At 43.4% G+C, this 19,028-nt stretch overlaps 3 gene segments (V, D, J or C); 1 reads left to right on the top strand and 2 right to left on the bottom strand.

The window, feature by feature from the left end:
• Positions 1-282: 282 nt before the first annotated feature.
• LOC137359845 (T cell receptor beta variable 30-like) lies at positions 283-1,664 on the bottom strand. The segment is given in 2 exon segments: positions 283-1,238; positions 1,617-1,664. Coding segments are annotated over 2 exon segments (459 nt in total).
• Positions 1,665-2,279: 615 nt separating this feature from the next.
• Positions 2,280-19,028, bottom strand: part of LOC137359844 (T cell receptor beta variable 30-like) — a 32,788-nt gene continuing 16,039 nt past the window's right edge. Inside the window, 1 exon segment of the V gene segment in view lies at positions 2,280-2,787. Coding sequence covers positions 2,393-2,787 — 395 coding nt within the window.
• Positions 11,340-12,952, top strand: LOC137359842 (immunoglobulin heavy variable 4-34-like). The segment is given in 2 exon segments: positions 11,340-11,473; positions 11,732-12,952. Coding segments are annotated over 2 exon segments (678 nt in total).

Here is a 19,028-nt window from a genome sequence, read left to right as displayed (position 1 = left end):
GCTGGTGACATCGTATTAGATAGAATTTACAGCACAGATTCAGGCTATTCGGCCCGATGGGCCCATGTTTCAGACTAGTCTGGGGCAGATGGCAGTGTAGTTGTGATGTCACTGAGCTAGAAATCCAGAGGCCGGGGGGGGGGGGGGGGGTGGTGGTGGAGGGGGTGGGGGGAGGCGGATTCTCCAGGGGACATGCGTTCGAATCCCACCAGGTCAGATGGCAGAATTTAAATTCTGAATCTAAGGAATTCTGGAAAATCATAGCCAGTGCATCCACTCTCTCTGCAGCATTCTCTTTTAGAACTCAAGTATGAAATCCATCTGTTCCAGGGGACTTGTCAGATTTTAAGCCCTGAAGTTTCTCCAAGACTTTTTCTCAATTGATATGAATATCCTTAATTTCCTCACTCTTCTTAGCCCCCACATTACTGTCTATTTCTGGTATGGAACTTGTGTCTTCTACTGTGAAGACAGGCACAAAATATTAGTTCAATGCCCCTGCCATTTCCCCATTCCCCATGATAATTATTCCTGTCTTTACCTCCAAGGGACCAACGTCAACTTTAGCTACTCTCTTGCTTTTTATGTAAAAGCTCCTACCATCTGTTTTTATATTGCTGGTTAGCTTATTCTCATATTTTATTCCCACATCCGATGAAAGAACATAAACAATGTCTTCACCCAGCCCTATCAGTATGAGGTGCTATTTCCTGCTCCCTAATGTTTTTATCCAGCATCCATTTACATATATCTGGTTGTGGGGAGTTAGAACATGGGAGTTCTGCGATTCGAACGGTCACTGAACAGATGCAGATCCGCATCCGATCACCCAGGGCTGCTCTTCACCGAATGCTGGGTTAAATGCATCTGTTTGAAGGGAGACATGTGAGGGTTTTTGTCAAGGCAGCCAATGACTCTGAACCGCTGTGTCCCATCACCAGCTGCACAGAAATACACCGCCTCGTCCGTGGCGTTCACACTCTCGATCGTCAGAGTGGATTTCTTATTTTCCAGAGTCCTCGTGATTGCAAATCCGCTCTTAAATCCATCTTCATATTGAGGTTCACCTGCTGCTAATGTAAACCCGATTAACAGGAATCCTCTGCCGGGGGACTGACGATACCAGTACATGTTGTTGCGAACTGCTCCTTCCTGCAGACAGTTCATTTCCACGGGTCCTGGTTGTTTAACAGCCAGTGACTGATGCCATTGATGTATCACATCACCCCGGCAAACACCTAGAAAGAGAAATTAGAGTGAATGAACTGGTATCGATGGAGTTACAATTGCGACGATGGACGTCGGTGTTGCACCGAATTAACGACGGAAATTCGGTCTGTGTCCTAATTTCCTGCAAGCATCTGGATCTTTACAACTGTAAAATAGAATTGTGGAATCCACAAGCTTGCAAGTGGGTGCAAACATTAAAGAGTTAACATCATATTAATAGCACTTGTCTTCCCGAACTGGGGGACAGATGAATGAGTTCACTGTCTGATATGAAATAATCGATTACTGATTTAACAAGTAATCGCTGCTCAGTTATATTGAGATCATTAATCATCCCTTTCTATTATCAAATGTAGAAGAGTGATTGGGACAGAGTGTTAACCTACTCAGCGCCAGAAGGGAAATAGCAAAGAGGATGAAACTGAAAGGCATGTTTGCGGTGGATCTGAGAGACTTTCTGCTGGTTACTCTGGGTTTTAAGGGAGGGAGAGAGATGAGGTGTTGGCAGAGCGGATCGTCATAAGAGGAAGTTATCTCAAGGCAATGATCCCCGCCCCTACCTTTAAGTTGTCCCCCATTCTTTTGCTTGCTTCTTTATGCCACCGCTTCCCTCTTTATTCTCTCCCCTTGCCTCCCCCCTCGTCACTTTCTGCTCCACTGTAAATATCCTCATTCTTATCTCTTTGTGAGCTTGCTTTCACACCGAAGCCAGGTGATCTCTGAAGGTAACGAGGTGTTGGAGAAGGGGATTTGTCCCAATCCTTTCCCTCAGACAGCATAACGGCTCCCCACACTCCTCCTTCCACCCTTTCAGCTCTGCCCTTTAAAACCCCTTTTCACCCCGCTCCTCATGTACTTGTTAATATATGGAGGCAACAGTGAAGAGAGAGGCGAGACAATCATTGACATGGCATTATTGATAACTCAAAATGAGTTGAACTCTTCTACATTTGCAGAGAGTAGGTCGACTAATCGATGTGAATGGTATATCATTTATTTAACGTCATGAAGTAAAGAATAGAGGCAGGTAGGTTAGTGGATGATAGATCGATAGACAGGTTGCAGACAGGAGGATGAGTGAAATGTATGCACAGATGCAGACAGACAGTTGTGTGTTTAGATAGACAGATTGTTAAAGAGACATACAAGGAGACAGACAGACTCACAGGCAGACAGAGAGACAGATCACTCTGCCACAGTTAATTCCTGTCTCCTTTGGGTTTTTTGTTGAACTGCTGTATTTCTCTGAGTCACTGTGTAAACTCCAGGCACAGTAATACACGGCTGAGTGATTCTCCCACAGGCCGGAGGACTCCAGGTAAAAGTGAGTGCTGTCAGGTCTCCTGGCGGTGAAACCGTCCACCTCACCGGAGGGGGTGACCATGTCGATGTAGTTAGAATAGAAAAGGTCCTGAGGCTCACTGTCAGGGTGCCATCGGTACCAGTGGAAATACGAGTCAGCTGCTGCTTCAGTGCAAATGCACTCGATGCTGACTGGAGATCCCGGGGAATGGGATATAGAAGGGGGAATCTGTTGGATCAGCACGGCTCCAACATCTGTAAAACACAAAGTGAGCAGAGAGGTGTTAAGAATGATGCACCATGAAGGGGTAAATGAATGGAGAGGTGGGAGTGTGTGTGAGAGAGAAACAGAGAGAGAGAGAGCTCCGTGTTATAAAGACAGAAAAATAGAGAGGGAGAAAGAGTGAGTGAGAGAAAATGAGACATGCAGAAAGAGAGAGAGAGAGAGAGAGAGAGAGAGAGAGAGCATGACAGAAAGTTAAAGGTAAAACCAAGGGTAATCCATAGAACAAAGAAAGGGAAAGAGTGAGAGAAAGAGAGAGAGAGAGGAAAGCAGACAGGGACAGGGAGAATGAGAAACGGACAAAAGGAGAGTCAGACTAGAAAAAGACAGAAAAAAGAGGATAGGGAGAGAGAAAGTGTGAAAAAGATAGGAAGAAAAAGAGAGAGATAGACCGAGTGATATATAAACCGATGCAGAGAGAATCTACACAGCCAAACGGTGTTAATAAACCTCGGAGGGGGTTAAACCCCAAAGGGGACATTCGGGCAAGGATCAGTGAGGATCACTGTCATCTCCCAGTTCAGTTCCACCTTACCCCTTAACACCAGCAACACAACCCAGAGGTGAGACACAGTCATCTCTGGAGGGAGACAGATCCATGTGTTCATTGTGTGAAATCACTGAGCTGTTTTATTGCAGAATATCTCAATGTTCTGAGTGGGATTTACTGTCCCCTCCTCCCCACTGTTAAATGGTCGGATGGGAGGAGCAAATCTCTTTGTACTTGTTCATTGTCTCCCACGAGGGGACTGTACTTTTCTGGGGCGGGGTTAAACCAGGACCTGAGTAATCGGCCGGGCTGTGTCCTCCCATTGATGGCGGGGTCTGGAGTTACTTTAAAACTGCAGCAACTCAGAGGATCCCTCTGAGATAGCAGTGATGTGAGGGAGTGAGGTAAGGGGAGTTACACTGTTTGTCTGACATCCCGATCTAACCAGTGAATGGGAGGTTTTACTCTGCACCTTATTGCTAGGTGGTGGGTCTGCCTCTGTACCTATCCAATGCGTGATAGGCTTAACTCTGTATCGAATCGGCATGTGATGGGATTGACTTTGTGGAAACATCCTCTGTAAATCTGCCCTATCAATCAGTTCCATCATCTTATAGCATTCGAAGTGTGTCTCTCTGCTTCCCCCTGTCACATTCCCCCAGTCTGAGCCCAGCCTGTTGTGAGGGTTTTTGTTTTAGGAAATTTAAGAAATTGGGTCTTTGACCTAATTTCCTACAAGAACCTGAATCTATAAAACTGTGAAATAAACTAGTGGAATCTACATGCTTGCAAGTGGGTGGAATTATTAAAGTGTTAACATCATATTAATAACACTTGGGCACCCAAACTAGGGAACAGGTTAAAGACTTCACTATCTTATATTAAATGATTGATTGCTTATTTCACAGTTTTACTGAGATCATTAATCAGTTGATCAAATGTAGAAGAGTGATTGGGACAGAATTTTAACCTACTCAGCGCCAGAAGGAAAATAGCAAAGGTGATGAAGTTGAAAGGGATGTTTGGTGCAGATCTGAGACACTTTCTGCTGGTTACTCTGGTTTAAGGGTAAGAGGCAGTTGTAGTACCCCTAGTGCAGAACGTCATTGAGATGGTCCCCGCCCCTACTTTTTAAGTTGTCCCCCATTCTTTTGTTTGCTTCCTTCCGCCCCTTTCCACTTGTTTCTTCTCTCCATTTCCCCCCCTTGCACCCCACTTTCTATTCTGCTGCAAATACCTTCACAAGCCTTTGTGAGCTTGCTTTCATGCCGAGGCGAGGGGAATTCTGAAGGTAGCGAGGTGTTGGAGAGGGTAGGTGAAAAAAACAAGGGGCGGTGCAACGATAGCTGCTTTGGGTGACTCCAGAGGTTATGGTGCAGAACAGGGGATTATTAACATCCTTTTGCAAATTAAAATCAGTAGTGGAGGAAAAGAAGGTGGATAGTTCGATGGCAGCGGAGGCGGCTCATATAACATCACTGTAAAGTGGCAATCTAACTGCGTTTAGCCTTTAAAGTGAAAAGATTGCAGAAGCAGAGGAATTGACTCATTGATCAGCGGCGCCAAAGCCTGTGGTGGCGCGAAATATAGTGGAGCCACTGCGCCGACCAGTGGCAGCATGGTGCAACTGCAACAAGCTGTGTTTGTTACTTTCCCAGTGAAACCCATGCTGTGGGCTTCTTCAAGTCACTTCCCGAAATTCATCCTCCTTCTCAGTGTTTCATCCTCACCTGCAGAGGATTATTACCCGCAGAATTAACGATACAAATTCAGTCTTTGTCCTAATTTCCTCCCAGTATCTGTACAGATGTAAAGCAGAATAGTGAAATCTACATGAGTAGAAGTGGGTGTAGATATTATATGGTTAACAGTATATTCTTCACAATTTTGTTGCCAAAAAAGTTTGAACAGATTAATGACTTCACTATCTTATATTCAATAATTGATTGCTGATTTCACAAGTCACCGCCGCACAGTCTTGTTGAGCTCATTAAGCAGTTGATCAAATGTAAAACAGTAATTGTGCCAGAATTTAAACATACTCAGCGACAGAAGGAAAATAGTAAACGTCGATGAAATTGAATGGCATGTTTGCGGCGGATCTAAGACACTTTCTGCTGGTTGCTCTGGATTTAAGGGAGCGAAGCTGAGGGAGGAATCATTAATGGGATTAGCATCCATGAAAGTTGATAAATCACCAGGGCAGGATGAAATGAATCCTAGGCTGCAAAAAGAAGCAAGAGAAGATATAGCAGAGGATCTGACCATCTTTTTGCAGTCCTCACTGATTACAGGTGTGGTGCCGGAGGATTGGAGAATTGTTAACGTTGTGTCTCCGTCTAAAAAGGGAGAGAAGGATAGACTGACTAATTACAGGCCAGTCAGTCTGACCTCAGTAGTGAGCAAATTATTGCAATCTATTCTGGGAGACAGGATAAACTGTCACTTAGAAAGGCACAGATTAATCCAGGATAGTCAGCATAGATTTGTTAAGGGATGAACTTGTTTGATCAATTCGATCGAATTTTTTGAAGAAGTAACAAGGAAGATAGATGAGGGTAGTGCAGTTGACGTGGTCTACCTGGATTTTAGCAAGGCTTTTGAAAAGGCTGCACATGGCAGACTGGTTAAAAAAAACAAAATCCCATGGGATCCAGGGAAATGCAGCAAGGTGGATACAAAATTGGCTCAGTGGCAGGAAACAAAGGGTAATTGTTGATGGTTGTTTTAGCGACTGGAGGGCTGTTTGCAGTGGCGTTGCACAGGGCTCAGTATTGGGTTCCCTGCTTTTTGTGGTATTTATTAACGATTTGGATGTAAATGTAGGGGGGCATAATCCAAATGTATGTAGACAACACAAGGATTAGCCGTGTGGTAGATCGCATGGAGGATTGGTGTAGGCTGCAGGAAGATATTGATGGTCTTGTCAGATGGGCAGAAGAGTGGCAAATGGAATCCAACTTGGAGAGGTGTGAGGTGATGCATTTGGGGTGGTCAAACAAGGCAGAGGAATACACGATTAATGGGAAAATACTGAGAAGTGCAGAGGAAGTGAGGGACCTTGGAGTGAATGTCTACAGATCACTGAAGGTAGCAGGACAGGTCGATAAGGTGGTTAAGAAGGCATATGGAATCCGTTCCTTTATTAGCTGAGGTATAGAATACAAGAGCAGGGAAGTTATGCTGGAACTGTATAACTCATTGGTTAGGCCACAACTTGAGTACTGTGTGCAGTTCTGCTCACCTCATTGCAGAAAGAATGTAATTGCACCAGAGAGGGTACAGAGGGGATTTACGAGGATGTTGCCAGAACTGGAAAATGCAGCTATGCGGAAAGATTGGATAGGCTGGGGTTGTTCTCCTTGGAACAGAGAAAGCTGAGGGGATGACTGTTTGAAATGTGCAAAATATTGAAGGGGCCTGGATAGAGTGGAGGTGAAAGGTCTATTCATCTTGGCAGAGAGATCAGTGACGAGGGGGAAGAGATTTAATGTGATTGGTAGAAGAATTAGAGGGTAGATAAGGAAAAATTTAGAGGGTAGTGGGGGTCAGGTACTCGCTGCCTGAAAGGGTAGTTGAGGCAGACACTCTCAACTAATTCAAAGGAGTCTGGATATGCACCTCAAGTGCCGTAATCTGCAGGGCTATGGACCAAATGCTGGAAGGTGTGATTTGAATAGGTGGATTGTTTTTCAGCCGCCACAGACACGATGGGCCAAGTGGCCTCTTTCTGTGCCTTAAACTTTCTATGATTCTATTGGAGGGATAGAGTGTATGTGAAAGTGCCAAGGAATGAGAGAGAGACACAGTGCGAGACAGAGTCAGAGAGGATGATAGGGTGAAAAACAGATAGAGTAAAAGAGAGGCAGTGATAGAGATGGATGGAGAAAGGGAGAAAAAGATCTCTGTCTGTTTATCTATACAGCTATCTATCTATCTCTGTAGCTATCTGTCTATCTTTCTCTCTATCTATATATCTGCATGGCTGTGTGTCTGTCTATCTGTGTCAATTTGTCTCTCTATCTGTATGAATCCGTCTGTCTGTCTTCACATCTACCTATCTGCATATCTGTCTGTCTATCTAACAATCTATTTGCCTATTTGTCTATCTATCTGTCTACCTATCTGTCTGTCTATCTATCAATCTGTCTACCCATCTGTCTTTTTATCTATCTGTCTGACTGTCTGTCTGTCTGTCTATCTATCTATCTATCTATCTATCTATCTATCTATCTATCTATCTATCGTCTGCCTTCCTAGCTATCTATCTGCCTGTCTATGCTGCCTATGGCATGGTGCTGTACACCAGTTGGCTTCCGTGTTTTAAGTACACTGCTCTCTGAAATGACCCAGCAAACCCTTCAGTTATCTACAAGGCAGCACACACCTTCTCCAGGGCAATTAGCGATGTTGAATAACTACTGGCCTTCTCAGAGGGACTCAGGTCCCCAGAATGAATAAAAAAAAATCAAAGCAAGGAAAGAAGTTGCAGAGGATCTGACCATCATTTTCCAGTTCTTAGTTGGCTGTTAACTGCTTTGGGGCGTCTTGAAGTCGTGGAAGACCTGATATAACTTTTTTTCTTATTCCTTCATGGGACGTGAGTTTCTTTCACAAGGCCAGCAATTATTTCACAACACTGATTACCCTTGAGATGGTGGTGGTGAGCTGCCTTCTTGAGCCATGGGGGGTAGGTACACCCACAGTGCTGTTGGGAAGGGAGTTCTCGGATTTTGACCCAGTGTCAGTGAAGAAATGGCGATATAGTTCCAAGTCAGGATGGTGTGTGACTTGGAGGGGAACTTGCAGGTGGTGGTGCCCCCATGTATTTGCTGCCCTTGTCCTTCTAGTTGGTAGAGTTGGTTGGTTTGGAAGGTGTTGTCTAAGGACGCTCGATGCTTTGCTGCAAAGCATCTTGTAGATGGTACACACTGCTGCCACTGTTGTGAAGGGAGTGAGTGTTGAAGGTGGTAGATGGGGTGATGATCAAAAGGGCTGCTTTTTCCTGGATGGTGTTGAGCTTCCTGAGTGTTGTTGGAGCTGCATCCATCCAGGCAAGTGGAGAGTATTCCATCACACTCCTGACTTGTGCCTTGTAGATGATTGATACTCTATCGATCACTTCACAATGGCGATGTTAACTTTCTGTCTTATTTCGATCATTAATTAACCTTTTAATTAATCAAGTATGAGACAGCGACAGTGATTTAGTTTTAACATACTCAGTGCCAGAAATTAAACAGTGTAGACGAGGACTTTGAAATTTTGCAGGGGATCTGAGACACATCTCTCTCTTTCCTTCTCTCTCTTCCTCGTACCTTCTGCTATTCCCTGTCATTCAGCCCTTGATGAAGGTTCAGGAATCCGGGAATCACCAGCTTGGAAAATGGCCGGTGAGGCAGGGAGAGACATTAACCATTGTCATTGCTCCTGTATGTCAGTGAGTTGTGTTGTTCACCCTGTTGGTTTTTGTCCTGGCACTAAGGCAGTCTGCAGCGCTGTGCTCACTGGCTGCACAGTAATACACCGCCGCATCCGCAGCCTTAACCTTGAGGACCCTCAGGCTGCATCGTCTCTCCTCGGGCCTTAAAATCTTCACCTCCTCCTCAAATTTTCCTTCGTATGTGACTGGGATTCCATTAATAGAATGACCCATTAGGGTGAGCCCCTGCCCGGCAAACTGCCGATACCACAGCATAACGCTCTTACTACTGTCATTCTGGTAACAGTTTAATTCTGCTGGTTCACCTCCCTTCACCACCACCAGAGTTGGCCACTGGTGTATCACCTCTGCTAGAGTTTTGCCTTGAGAAATAAGGAGAATAGTTAAAAAAGTTTAGAACATATTGTGACATATGATAACCAACTATAACTATCCAAATAGATAAGTAGATAATACTAGATAACTATATAGGCAGACAATATATCGTTAAATGATATATTTGTAGATATATAGATAATAAACAGATAGATATAGAGATTGAAAAATAATGTAGCAAGTGATATGAGACAGACAAATTAACCCAGAATTAGGGCAAACTTATCGGTTAAAGATAGGTATAGTAGCGTCACGAATATATAAGTATTTTTTATTCAGTCATAAATTTCATTAAGTAAATATTATTGACAGTGAAAGTAAAGTATGTAGTTTAAGAAATGACAGGAAAATGACTGCAATTATGTTTTATCAATCTAGTTTGATAGAAGTTAGTAGTGAATGAAAACACAGCAAGTATTTTAGCAGAGGTATCTTTATGAACAATGAATACCTACATGGAAGAAGAGAACAGACGATTAGGAAGAGTTTGACTAACTGCATCCTGCAGACTGAGGGCTGAATCTGTTCATGAACCAATATCAGGCGGCTGAAGATAAAGCAGAGAGCGGAAATGACAGCACTGGAAACAGGGTTTCCTTCTGACCCCTCACTTCTGGGTATGACAGAATAATAACACCCCATGGTCGGAAGGAGATTAGATTAGAGATACAGCACTGAAACAGGCCCTTCGGCCCACCGAGTCTGTGCCGAACATCAACCACCCATTTATACTAATCCTACACTAATCCCATATTCCTACCAAACATCCCCACCGTCCCTATATTTCCCTACCACCTACCTATACTAGTGACAATTTATAATGGCCAATTTACCTATCAACCTGCAAGTCTTTTGGCTTGTGGGAGGAAACCGGAGCACCCGGAGAAAACCCACGCAGACACAGGGAGAACTTGCAAACTCCACACAGGCAGTACCCGGAATCGAACCTGGGTCCCTGGAGCTGTGAGGCTGCGGTGCTAACCACTGCGCCACTGTGCCGCTTGAATAAGGAACTGCTTCCCGTCTGTATCTGGCTCTCGTTGGTTGTGTCTGATTGGTGTTGTATAGGGTGGCTCTTTCGAACAGCCGGGCCAGGCTCGATGGGCTGAATGGCCTCGGCTCTGCTGTATGATTCTATAAATATATAAGACACATCAAGTGGCTTGTTTATATTAGGCAGATAAAGATTTATTTCCCCTTTGCTAAACGACAATTCAAGGGCTATGTTTTACATTGTGGTGAAATGTTAGGTACTTTGAAAAGCGACAGTGTCATGAAGAAGTGGGTTAACTGTTTTGAACAGATGCTCAAACCACCGTCAGGAGGCAGGTGTTCCAGTGAGAGACCTATCTGGGGAGGTGTCTCACTTTTGCATTGTATGAATCATTGGGGACATGTACAACAGGGAGCTATGTGTAACTCTTGTCACATACCACAGACAGCTCATTCAACAGGACCATGAACCCATTTACCCCACCTCGGAATCTGTTCTTTACAGGTAGAGGCTGCCTTAACGAGAAGGATCTGAGCACATTGCTGCAGCATTTTTAATAATTCATAATGTATTGATGTACTCTGAGTCGAAGGAGAGCAAGAAGATGAAACTATCAGTAAAATGCAAATCATGATATATCAATAATTAAACTGGTACGGTGCAAATAGTTGTGTTAGATAGATGATAAACGTCAGATATATGGTGGATGCATATTTAGAGAGGTGAGAGACAGGTAGATAAATCGATGGCAAATATATATATATGATCAAGATAAATAGATAGATAAATGGTGCAATATAACCAAAAATGGAGAGACAGACTGGGTGGAATGATGTTCTGAATTCCCATTCTTCCTGCCAAAGTGGGCAAGCTCACATTTGCCCACATTATGCTCCATCTGCCAATTTTTTGCCCACTCACTTAACCTATCTATATCCCTCTGCACACTCTTTGTGCCCTCCTCACAATTTGTTTTCCAACCTATCTTTCGCATCGTCAGCACATTCATGACCAATCAAAAAATAAGGCAATATTCCATGGAAGGAAATGTGGGAATGTTGGGAAGGGAAGAGAGAAAGTCCGGCTCAGGGGCTTGCAGGAATCTGCAAAAATAACAGCAATGCTGCCGAGGGAAGTGCTCCTCATTTGTTCACTCTGCTGACAGGCGTGGTCGAGGTACAGGATGGGCGTCCAATCATTCCACTCTCTTCATCACAAGTGGTGGCATTTCCATTTACCAGGCACTGGCTTGTTGCTCAGTAAGGGCTGCCTCTCTGCTTCTGAGAAGGGCGATGGCACTCTTAGCTAAAAACATCTCAATCTTGGTCATCTTATTGCTTGGACATTGGATTTGGTGTAAGTGGTATCCCTTCAGCAGGAGGAAGTAGATTCAATAGTAATCTCCCAAATGGCTATTGGATCAGTGCTTGGAGCGGGGAAATTGGGAGGGCAATGGGATAGGAGCAGGGGCAAGTGCGACTAACTCGATAGCTCTTTCAAACAGCAGATACGATGGGCAGAACGGCCTCTTTCTATTCTGTTAGATTTTATGATTTATGCTACCATTTTCCTTCCATGATTCTGAATTACTTTCTTTTATGGAATGTGTTCCAGGGGTTCAGTCTGCACCCACTGCGGTCCAGACTCCAGCTGCGGCTTCTATTCGACCGGGGAAGCCCCTCGCCCTCGGCTGCAGCTTGGAGGGAGCCAGCATGGGCAGCTACACCATGCACTGGTACAGGCAGGAGGGGAAGGCAGTAAAGTGGATGTGCAATGAGCACGGCAGCTGTGGGCCAGGCTTTGAGAAGCGGTTCACTGTGCAACACGACTCTGCAAGCAACCGATTCTCCCTGCAGCTGGTCGACCCCCAGCTGACAGACACTGCGACCTACTACTGTGCAGCGAGTATGGGCACAGCGATACAACCCTGCGGCAGAGTGAGACAAAAACATCCTCACCCTCCCAACCTGCCCCTAAAACACCCACCTGTGAGCAGCATCATCGTGAAAGCTCAGCAAACCAACGAGCCCCTGTGTATCCCTATTGGTGACCTTTGCAACACCATTTCATCTGAAAACACTTTACAGCCAGTTAGCCAGAAAGTCATACAGCCTGTATGGTACAGAAGGAGGCCATTCTGCCCATCGAGTCCATGCAATCCAGTCAGTCCCATTCTACCTCTCTATCCCTGTGGCCCAGCAAGATTATCTCCTTCAAGTGTCCAATAAATTTCCTTTTGAAATCATTCATTGTCTCCACTTCCACCACCATGGTAGGCAGTGAATTCCCTGTTGTTACCACTCACTGTGTATAGAGGTTCTTCCTCAAATACCCCAGTATCTATTGTCCAGAATCATCAATCTTTGACCAATAGTCCTTGCACCATCCACTAATGGGAACAGGTTTACTCTGTCTACCTTAACTAACACTGTCACAATCTTGTTTCCTCTATCAGATCTCCCCTCAATCGCCTTTGCACCAAGGTAAACAACCCCAGATTCTCCAAAATAACCATGTAACATCCCTGGAACCATTCTGGTAAAATCTCCTTTGCACCCTGTCATGGACACTCACATCCTTCCTAAAGTGTGGTGACCAGAACTGAACGCAAACTTCCAGTTACAGCCTAACCAGAGCTTTGGAAATGTTCATCATAGCTTCCCAGCGCTTGTGCTCCATGCCTCCATTTATAAAGCCCAAGAACCCGAGTGCTTTACTAATCCCATATTCGTTGCTAGTACTTCTTCGAAGTGCAGCCACTGCTGCAAGATAGGAACAGTGGCAGCCAGTTTCTACAAAGCAAGATCCATCAAACAGGCAATAATGTCCAGATCATCTGTGGTTATTGTCGGAGCAATTTTGGTTGGAGGATAATCATTGCTGAGGATTGCCCCCTCTGACTGTGCAGTTCTGCCCTTCTGGACATCAGAGGTTGTCCTCTGTACAGTCCCAGGATGTCACCAAAACAAAACCCAATACTAGCCAATGAAATGTTTCTCATTTGTTCATCCCATTGACCTGTGTAGTCGAAGCACATGCTTTGTTGTTGGATCATTATGCATAGTTCCTTACATCCGGTGGCATCTGTGCTGAGGAGGACAATATTATTGGTAGCAAATTGGCCCCCTCTAACACTGCATCGCAGGAGTAAAACAGCAACAAATTCAAGAAAAATATCAACAAATTCAACAACAACTTCAGCAGGTGAAAAGCACCAACAAATTCAACAACTTCAGCAGGAAAAAAAAAATCAACGATTACAACAACAACTTCAGCAGGAGAAAAACACCACAAATTCAACAACATTAGCGGAAAAAAAATTCAACATATACAACAACAACTTCAGCAGGAGAAAAACACCAAAACATTCAACAACAAAGTCAGCAGGGATTAAAGAACACCAACAAATTCAACAACAACTTCAGCAGGGAAAAAAAAATCAATGAATACAACAACAACTTCAGCAGGAGAAAAACACCAAAAAGTTCAACAACAAAGTCAGCAGGCAGTAAAGAACTCCAACAGATTCAACAACAACTTCAGCAGGAAAAAAAATCAACGAATACAACAACTACTTCAGCAACAGTTAAAAAGCCCCACAATTCAACAACAACTTCAGCAGGAGAAAAACACCAACAAGTTCAACAATAACTTCAGCAGGAGAAAAACACCAACAAATACAACAACAACTTCAGTCAGCAGGTGATAAGCACCAACAAATTCAACAGCAACTTCAGCAGTAGAAAAACACCAACAAGTTCAACAATAACTTCAGCAGGAGAAAAACACCAACAAATACAACAACAACTTCAGCTGCAGTAAAACAAAACCCAACAAATCCAACAATAACTTCAGCAGGAGAGAAAAACACCAAAAATCCAACAACAACTTCAGTCGGAAGAAAGCACCAACAATTTCAACAACAACTTCAGTCAGAAGAAGGCACCAACAAATTCAACAACAACTTCAGTCAGAAGCAGGCACCAAGAAGTTCAACAACAACTTCAGTCGGAAGAAGACACCAACAAATTCAACAACATCTTCAGCAGGAGAACAACACCAACATTTAGGGGTGTCGAAAGGGATTGGTGAAGTTGGTGGAAATAACACAGCAGGCACATGAGCATTTTGTGGGAGTTTAGGATGGAGGGTTACTGGGGAATGTTAATGAGGGATGCTGGATGGGAGCTCAGCCAAGTAACTGTGCATGTATCGCTTGCATGGAGGAGGCTGGGGTTAGCTACAGAGCAGTGAGGGGAAAGATTGAAACAGACCAGATGATGTGTCTGGGGGTGAGGACAGGCCATGCAGTGTACACACACCCGTGTTGAGGCCTCTATTCTATTATATTTCTCAATCTCTCTATCTGCTTTCATTCACAGGATGTGGTTGTGGCACTGTTATGCAGTATTCAGTGCCCACCACCTCACCGTCCTTGAGAAGATGGCGATGAGCCCACCCCCATTGCTGTCTGTTCCCGTCACAGCTTTTGTATGACCGACTGTCTTGCCCGGCCAATTCAGAGGGCCCTTTAAGAATCAACCATATTGTTGTGGGACTGGAGTCACCTCTTAGGCCAGAGCGGATAAGGATGGCAGGTTTCTTTCTCTCAGTGACGATGAGTTTTTTGTCCAATACTGTAGGTTAATGTTCACCATGACTGAGAGCAGCTTTTCATCAATCAAGCTTTATCTAATGAAGGGAATTGAAATAATCCAGCATGCTGGGATTTGAATTCACATCTCCAGGTTATTAGCCCAGGCCTTTACATTACTAGCCCAGGAACATAACACTTTGTTACCTTACCCTTTAACCTACTGTTTTGCCTCGGGCCTAGGAGTGGAAAAATACAAATGTGTGTCGGTTAAACCCACAAAACAGGCTGTTTTTTTCTTGCTGCATCCGTGAACATGTTGAAACATTTACAGCTGCACTCTGATAACCACACATCCTGACGGTGCCTTTCCTGTCTCTGTGTCTCTCTGTGCAATGCGATTCTGTTGCTGTGTTGTGCTGACAAAGTCCTTCCACAAGAGCATGCGAAGGAAACAGCGCAGAGGAATTTGCAGGTGGTTATGGCGACAAATTGAATTGACATGAGAGATAGGAGGAGTTGCACTAGCTGGGTTGATCTTGCAGAGAGCTGGCATGGTCTCGATGGGCGGAATGGACTCCTTCTGTACTGTAACCAGTCTCTGATTCTATGAAAGATTTCCTGTGTTCAGAGTTTCTGAAAATATCTTTGATCAGTCAATCAAGGGTGAAGGAAATGCAACACCCAACATGTTTACATTGCTTGTTCCTTATTCCCTCAGGTATAGAAGATTAAATGGTGATCTGACTGAGGTGTTTAAAATGATTGAATGGGTTGATAGGGTAGATGGAGATAAACTATTTCCTCTTGTTGAGGGCGGGGCACGGGGGCAGAACAAGGTGGTCTAAACCCAAACTTCGAGCCAGGCTATTCAGGAGTGATGTCAGGAAACACTTCTTCACACAAAGGGGAGTGGAAATCTGTATCCTGTGTGCAGATTAGTGTTTGGAAGGTAAATAAAATGTATTCATTTTGTACAAATGGTGTGATAGTGAATCCTTCAGAACAACAGTACTTTATTTTTAAGACTGGCAGCTAAACAATAAAAGCACGTGTTAGAGTGACATTTACCCCATACATGACAGTATTGTTGTTCATTACACCTCTGGTCTTTATCAGAATGTCTATTGCACCATATATCTCTCTGTATCTCCCTTTCTCTGAATCTATCTATCTATGAATCTGCATATCTATCTTTATATCTATCTATCTCTCCGTCTATTTATCTGTCTCTCTATCCATCATTCTATCTATCTGTCTATCTATTTTATCTAATTATCTGTATAATCTGCCTATTTCACTATCTATCTATATAGAATCTCTATCTATCAATATTTATTTACATATCTCTTTCTCTCTGTCTAACGATATATGTACCTCAATGTCTGTCCCTCCCACTCTCCCTTTCTCTCTGTCTCTCTTTCTCTCTCTCCCTGTCCTCTTAGCTCCTTCACGTCTGTTGTCCATGTATAGATTGTTGCTGTTTTTCTCCCTCTGTCTGTGTGCTTCTCTCTCTCTCTGACTCTCTCTCTCTCTGTCTCTGCTTCTCTCCTTTTCTCTCACTCTATATCATTCTATGTCTTTCTCTGAGTCTCTCTCTCTCTCTGTGCATCTCTCCCTCTCCCACCTCTCCCTTTTTACAAAGAAACACGGGACATTTAGGGCACACAGGAGATCGTTCGGCCCATCGTGCCTGTCCCCTCATCGTGGCCGATGTCAATTTAAATCTTGTCCCTGGGTTTATCTCTCTCTCTCTCTCTCTCTCTCTCTCTCTCTCTGTTTTACAGATGTAGGGGCCGTGCTGAACCAACAGTCTCCCCCTTCCATATCCCATTCCCCAGGCTGTCCAGTTAGTATCCAGTGTATTTACACAGAAGCAGTAGCTGGCTCTGCATTCTTCCGGCACTGGTGGCATCCGGACCATAAGCCCGAGAACTTTTTCTATTCCACCTCTGCTGGAACGGTCATTTCCTCCGGTGAGGTGGACGGTTTCACCGCCAGGAGACCCAACAACACTTATTTTTACCTGGAGTCCTCCAGTCTGTGGAAAAATCAATCAGCTGTGTATTACTGTGCCTGGAGACAGCACAGTGACTCAGAAAGGTGCCGGAGTTCAGCAAAAACTATAAAGGGGGAGGAAAGCACTTGTGGGAGATAAGCCTGTCTGTCTATCTCAGTGTGTTTCTGCCTCTCGGACTATCTGCGAGTTTCTGTGTCTCTTTGTGCATCTCTGCATCTATCTATCTGTCTGTCTGTCTATCTGTCTATCGATCTGTATCTATCTATTTCTATCTATCTTTCTATCTATCTATGTGTTTATCAATCTATCTATAAATCTATCTATCTTTGTGTTTGCCTGTCTGTCTGTCTATCTATCTATCTATCTATCTATCTATCTATCTATCTATCTATCTATCTATCTATCTATCTCTCCGTCTCTCTGTCTCTATCTATCTAACTGTATCTATCTATCCATCTGTATCTATCTATCTATCCATCTGTATCTATCTATTTATCTATCTCGCTGTCCATTTTTGGTTATTTGCACCATTTATCTATCTATTTATCTCGATCATATATATATTTGTCATCGATTTATCTCTCTGTCTCTCACCTCTAAATATGCATCCAAATTTATCTGACGTTTATCATTTATCGAACACCATTATTTGCACCATACCAGTTTAATTATTGATATATCATGATTTGTATTTTACTGATAGTTTCATCTTCTTGCTCTCCTTCGACTCAGAGTATATCAATACATTATGAATTATTAAAAATACTGCAGCAAGGTGCTCAGATCCTTCTCGATAAGGCAGCCTCTACCTGTAAAGAACAGATTCCGAGGTGGGGTAAATGGGCTCATGGTCCTGTTGAATGAGCTGTCGGTGGTATGTGACAAGAGTTACACATAGCTCCCTGTTGTACATGTCCCCGATGATTCATACAATGCAAAAGTGAGACACCTCCCCAGATAGGTCTCTCACTGGAACACCTGCCTCCTGACGACGGTTTGAGCATCTGTTTAAAACAGTTAACCCACTTCTTCATGACACTGTCGCTTTTCAAAGTATCTAAGATTTCACCCCAATGTAAAACATAGCCCTTGAATTGTCGTTTAACACAGGGAAAATAAATCTTTATTTGCCTAATACAAACAAGCAACTTGATGTGTCTTATATATTTATAGAATCATACAGCAGAGGCAAAGGCCATTCAGCCCATCGAGCCTGGCCCAGCTGTTCGAAAGAGCTACCCTATACAACACCAATCAGACACAAGCAACGGGAGCCAGATACAGACGGGAAGCAGTTCCTTATTCAATCTCCTTTCGGCCAGGGGGTGTTATTATTCTGTCATACCCAGAAGTGAGGGGTCAGAAGGAAACCCTGTTTCCAGTGCTGTCATTTCCGCTCTCTGCTTTATCTTCAGCCGCCTGATATTGGTTCATGAACAGATTCAGCCCCCAGTCTGCAGGATGCAGTTAGTCAAACTCTTCCTAATCGTCTGTTCTCTTCTTCCATGTAGGTATTCATTGTTCATAAAGATACCTGTGCTAAAATACATGCTGTGTTTTCATTCACTACTAACTTCTATCAAACTAGATTGATACAACATCATTGAAGTCGATTTTCTGTCATTTCTTAAACTACATACTTTACTTTCACTGTAAATAATATTTACTTAATGAAATTTTTGACTGAATGAAAGTTACTTATATATTCGTGACGCTACTATACCTATCTTTAACCGATAAGTTTGCCCTAATTCTGGGTTAATTTGTCTGTCTCATTTCACTTGCTACATTATTTTTCAATCTCTATATCTATCTGTTTATTATCTATATATCTACCAATATATCATTTAACTATATATTGTCTGCCTATATAGTTATCTAGTATTATCTACTTAACTATTTTGATAGTTATAGTTGGTTATCATATGTCACAATATGTTCTAAACTTTTTAAACTATTCTCCTTATTTCTCAAGGCAAAACTCTAGTAGAGGTGATACACCAGTGGCCAACTCTGGTGGCAGTGAAGAGAGGCGAACCAGCAGAATTAAACTGTTACCAGAATGACAGTAGAAAGAGTATTATGCTGTGGTATCGGCAGTATGCCGGGCAGGGGCTCACCCTAATCCCCTGCAAAATTTCAAGGTCCTCGTCTGCACTGTTTAATTTCTGGCACTGAGTATGTTAAAACTGAGTCACAGTCTCTGTCCTATACTTGATTAATTAAAAGGTTAATTAATGATGTAAATAAGACAGATAGTTAACATCACCATTGTGAACTGATGTATAGAGTATCAA

The sequence above is a fragment of the Heterodontus francisci genome, unplaced genomic scaffold, assembly GCF_036365525.1.
Source record: "Heterodontus francisci isolate sHetFra1 unplaced genomic scaffold, sHetFra1.hap1 HAP1_SCAFFOLD_419, whole genome shotgun sequence".
NCBI lineage: Eukaryota > Metazoa > Chordata > Chondrichthyes > Heterodontiformes > Heterodontidae > Heterodontus > Heterodontus francisci.
This window is presented reverse-complemented; position numbering and strand designations above follow the sequence as displayed.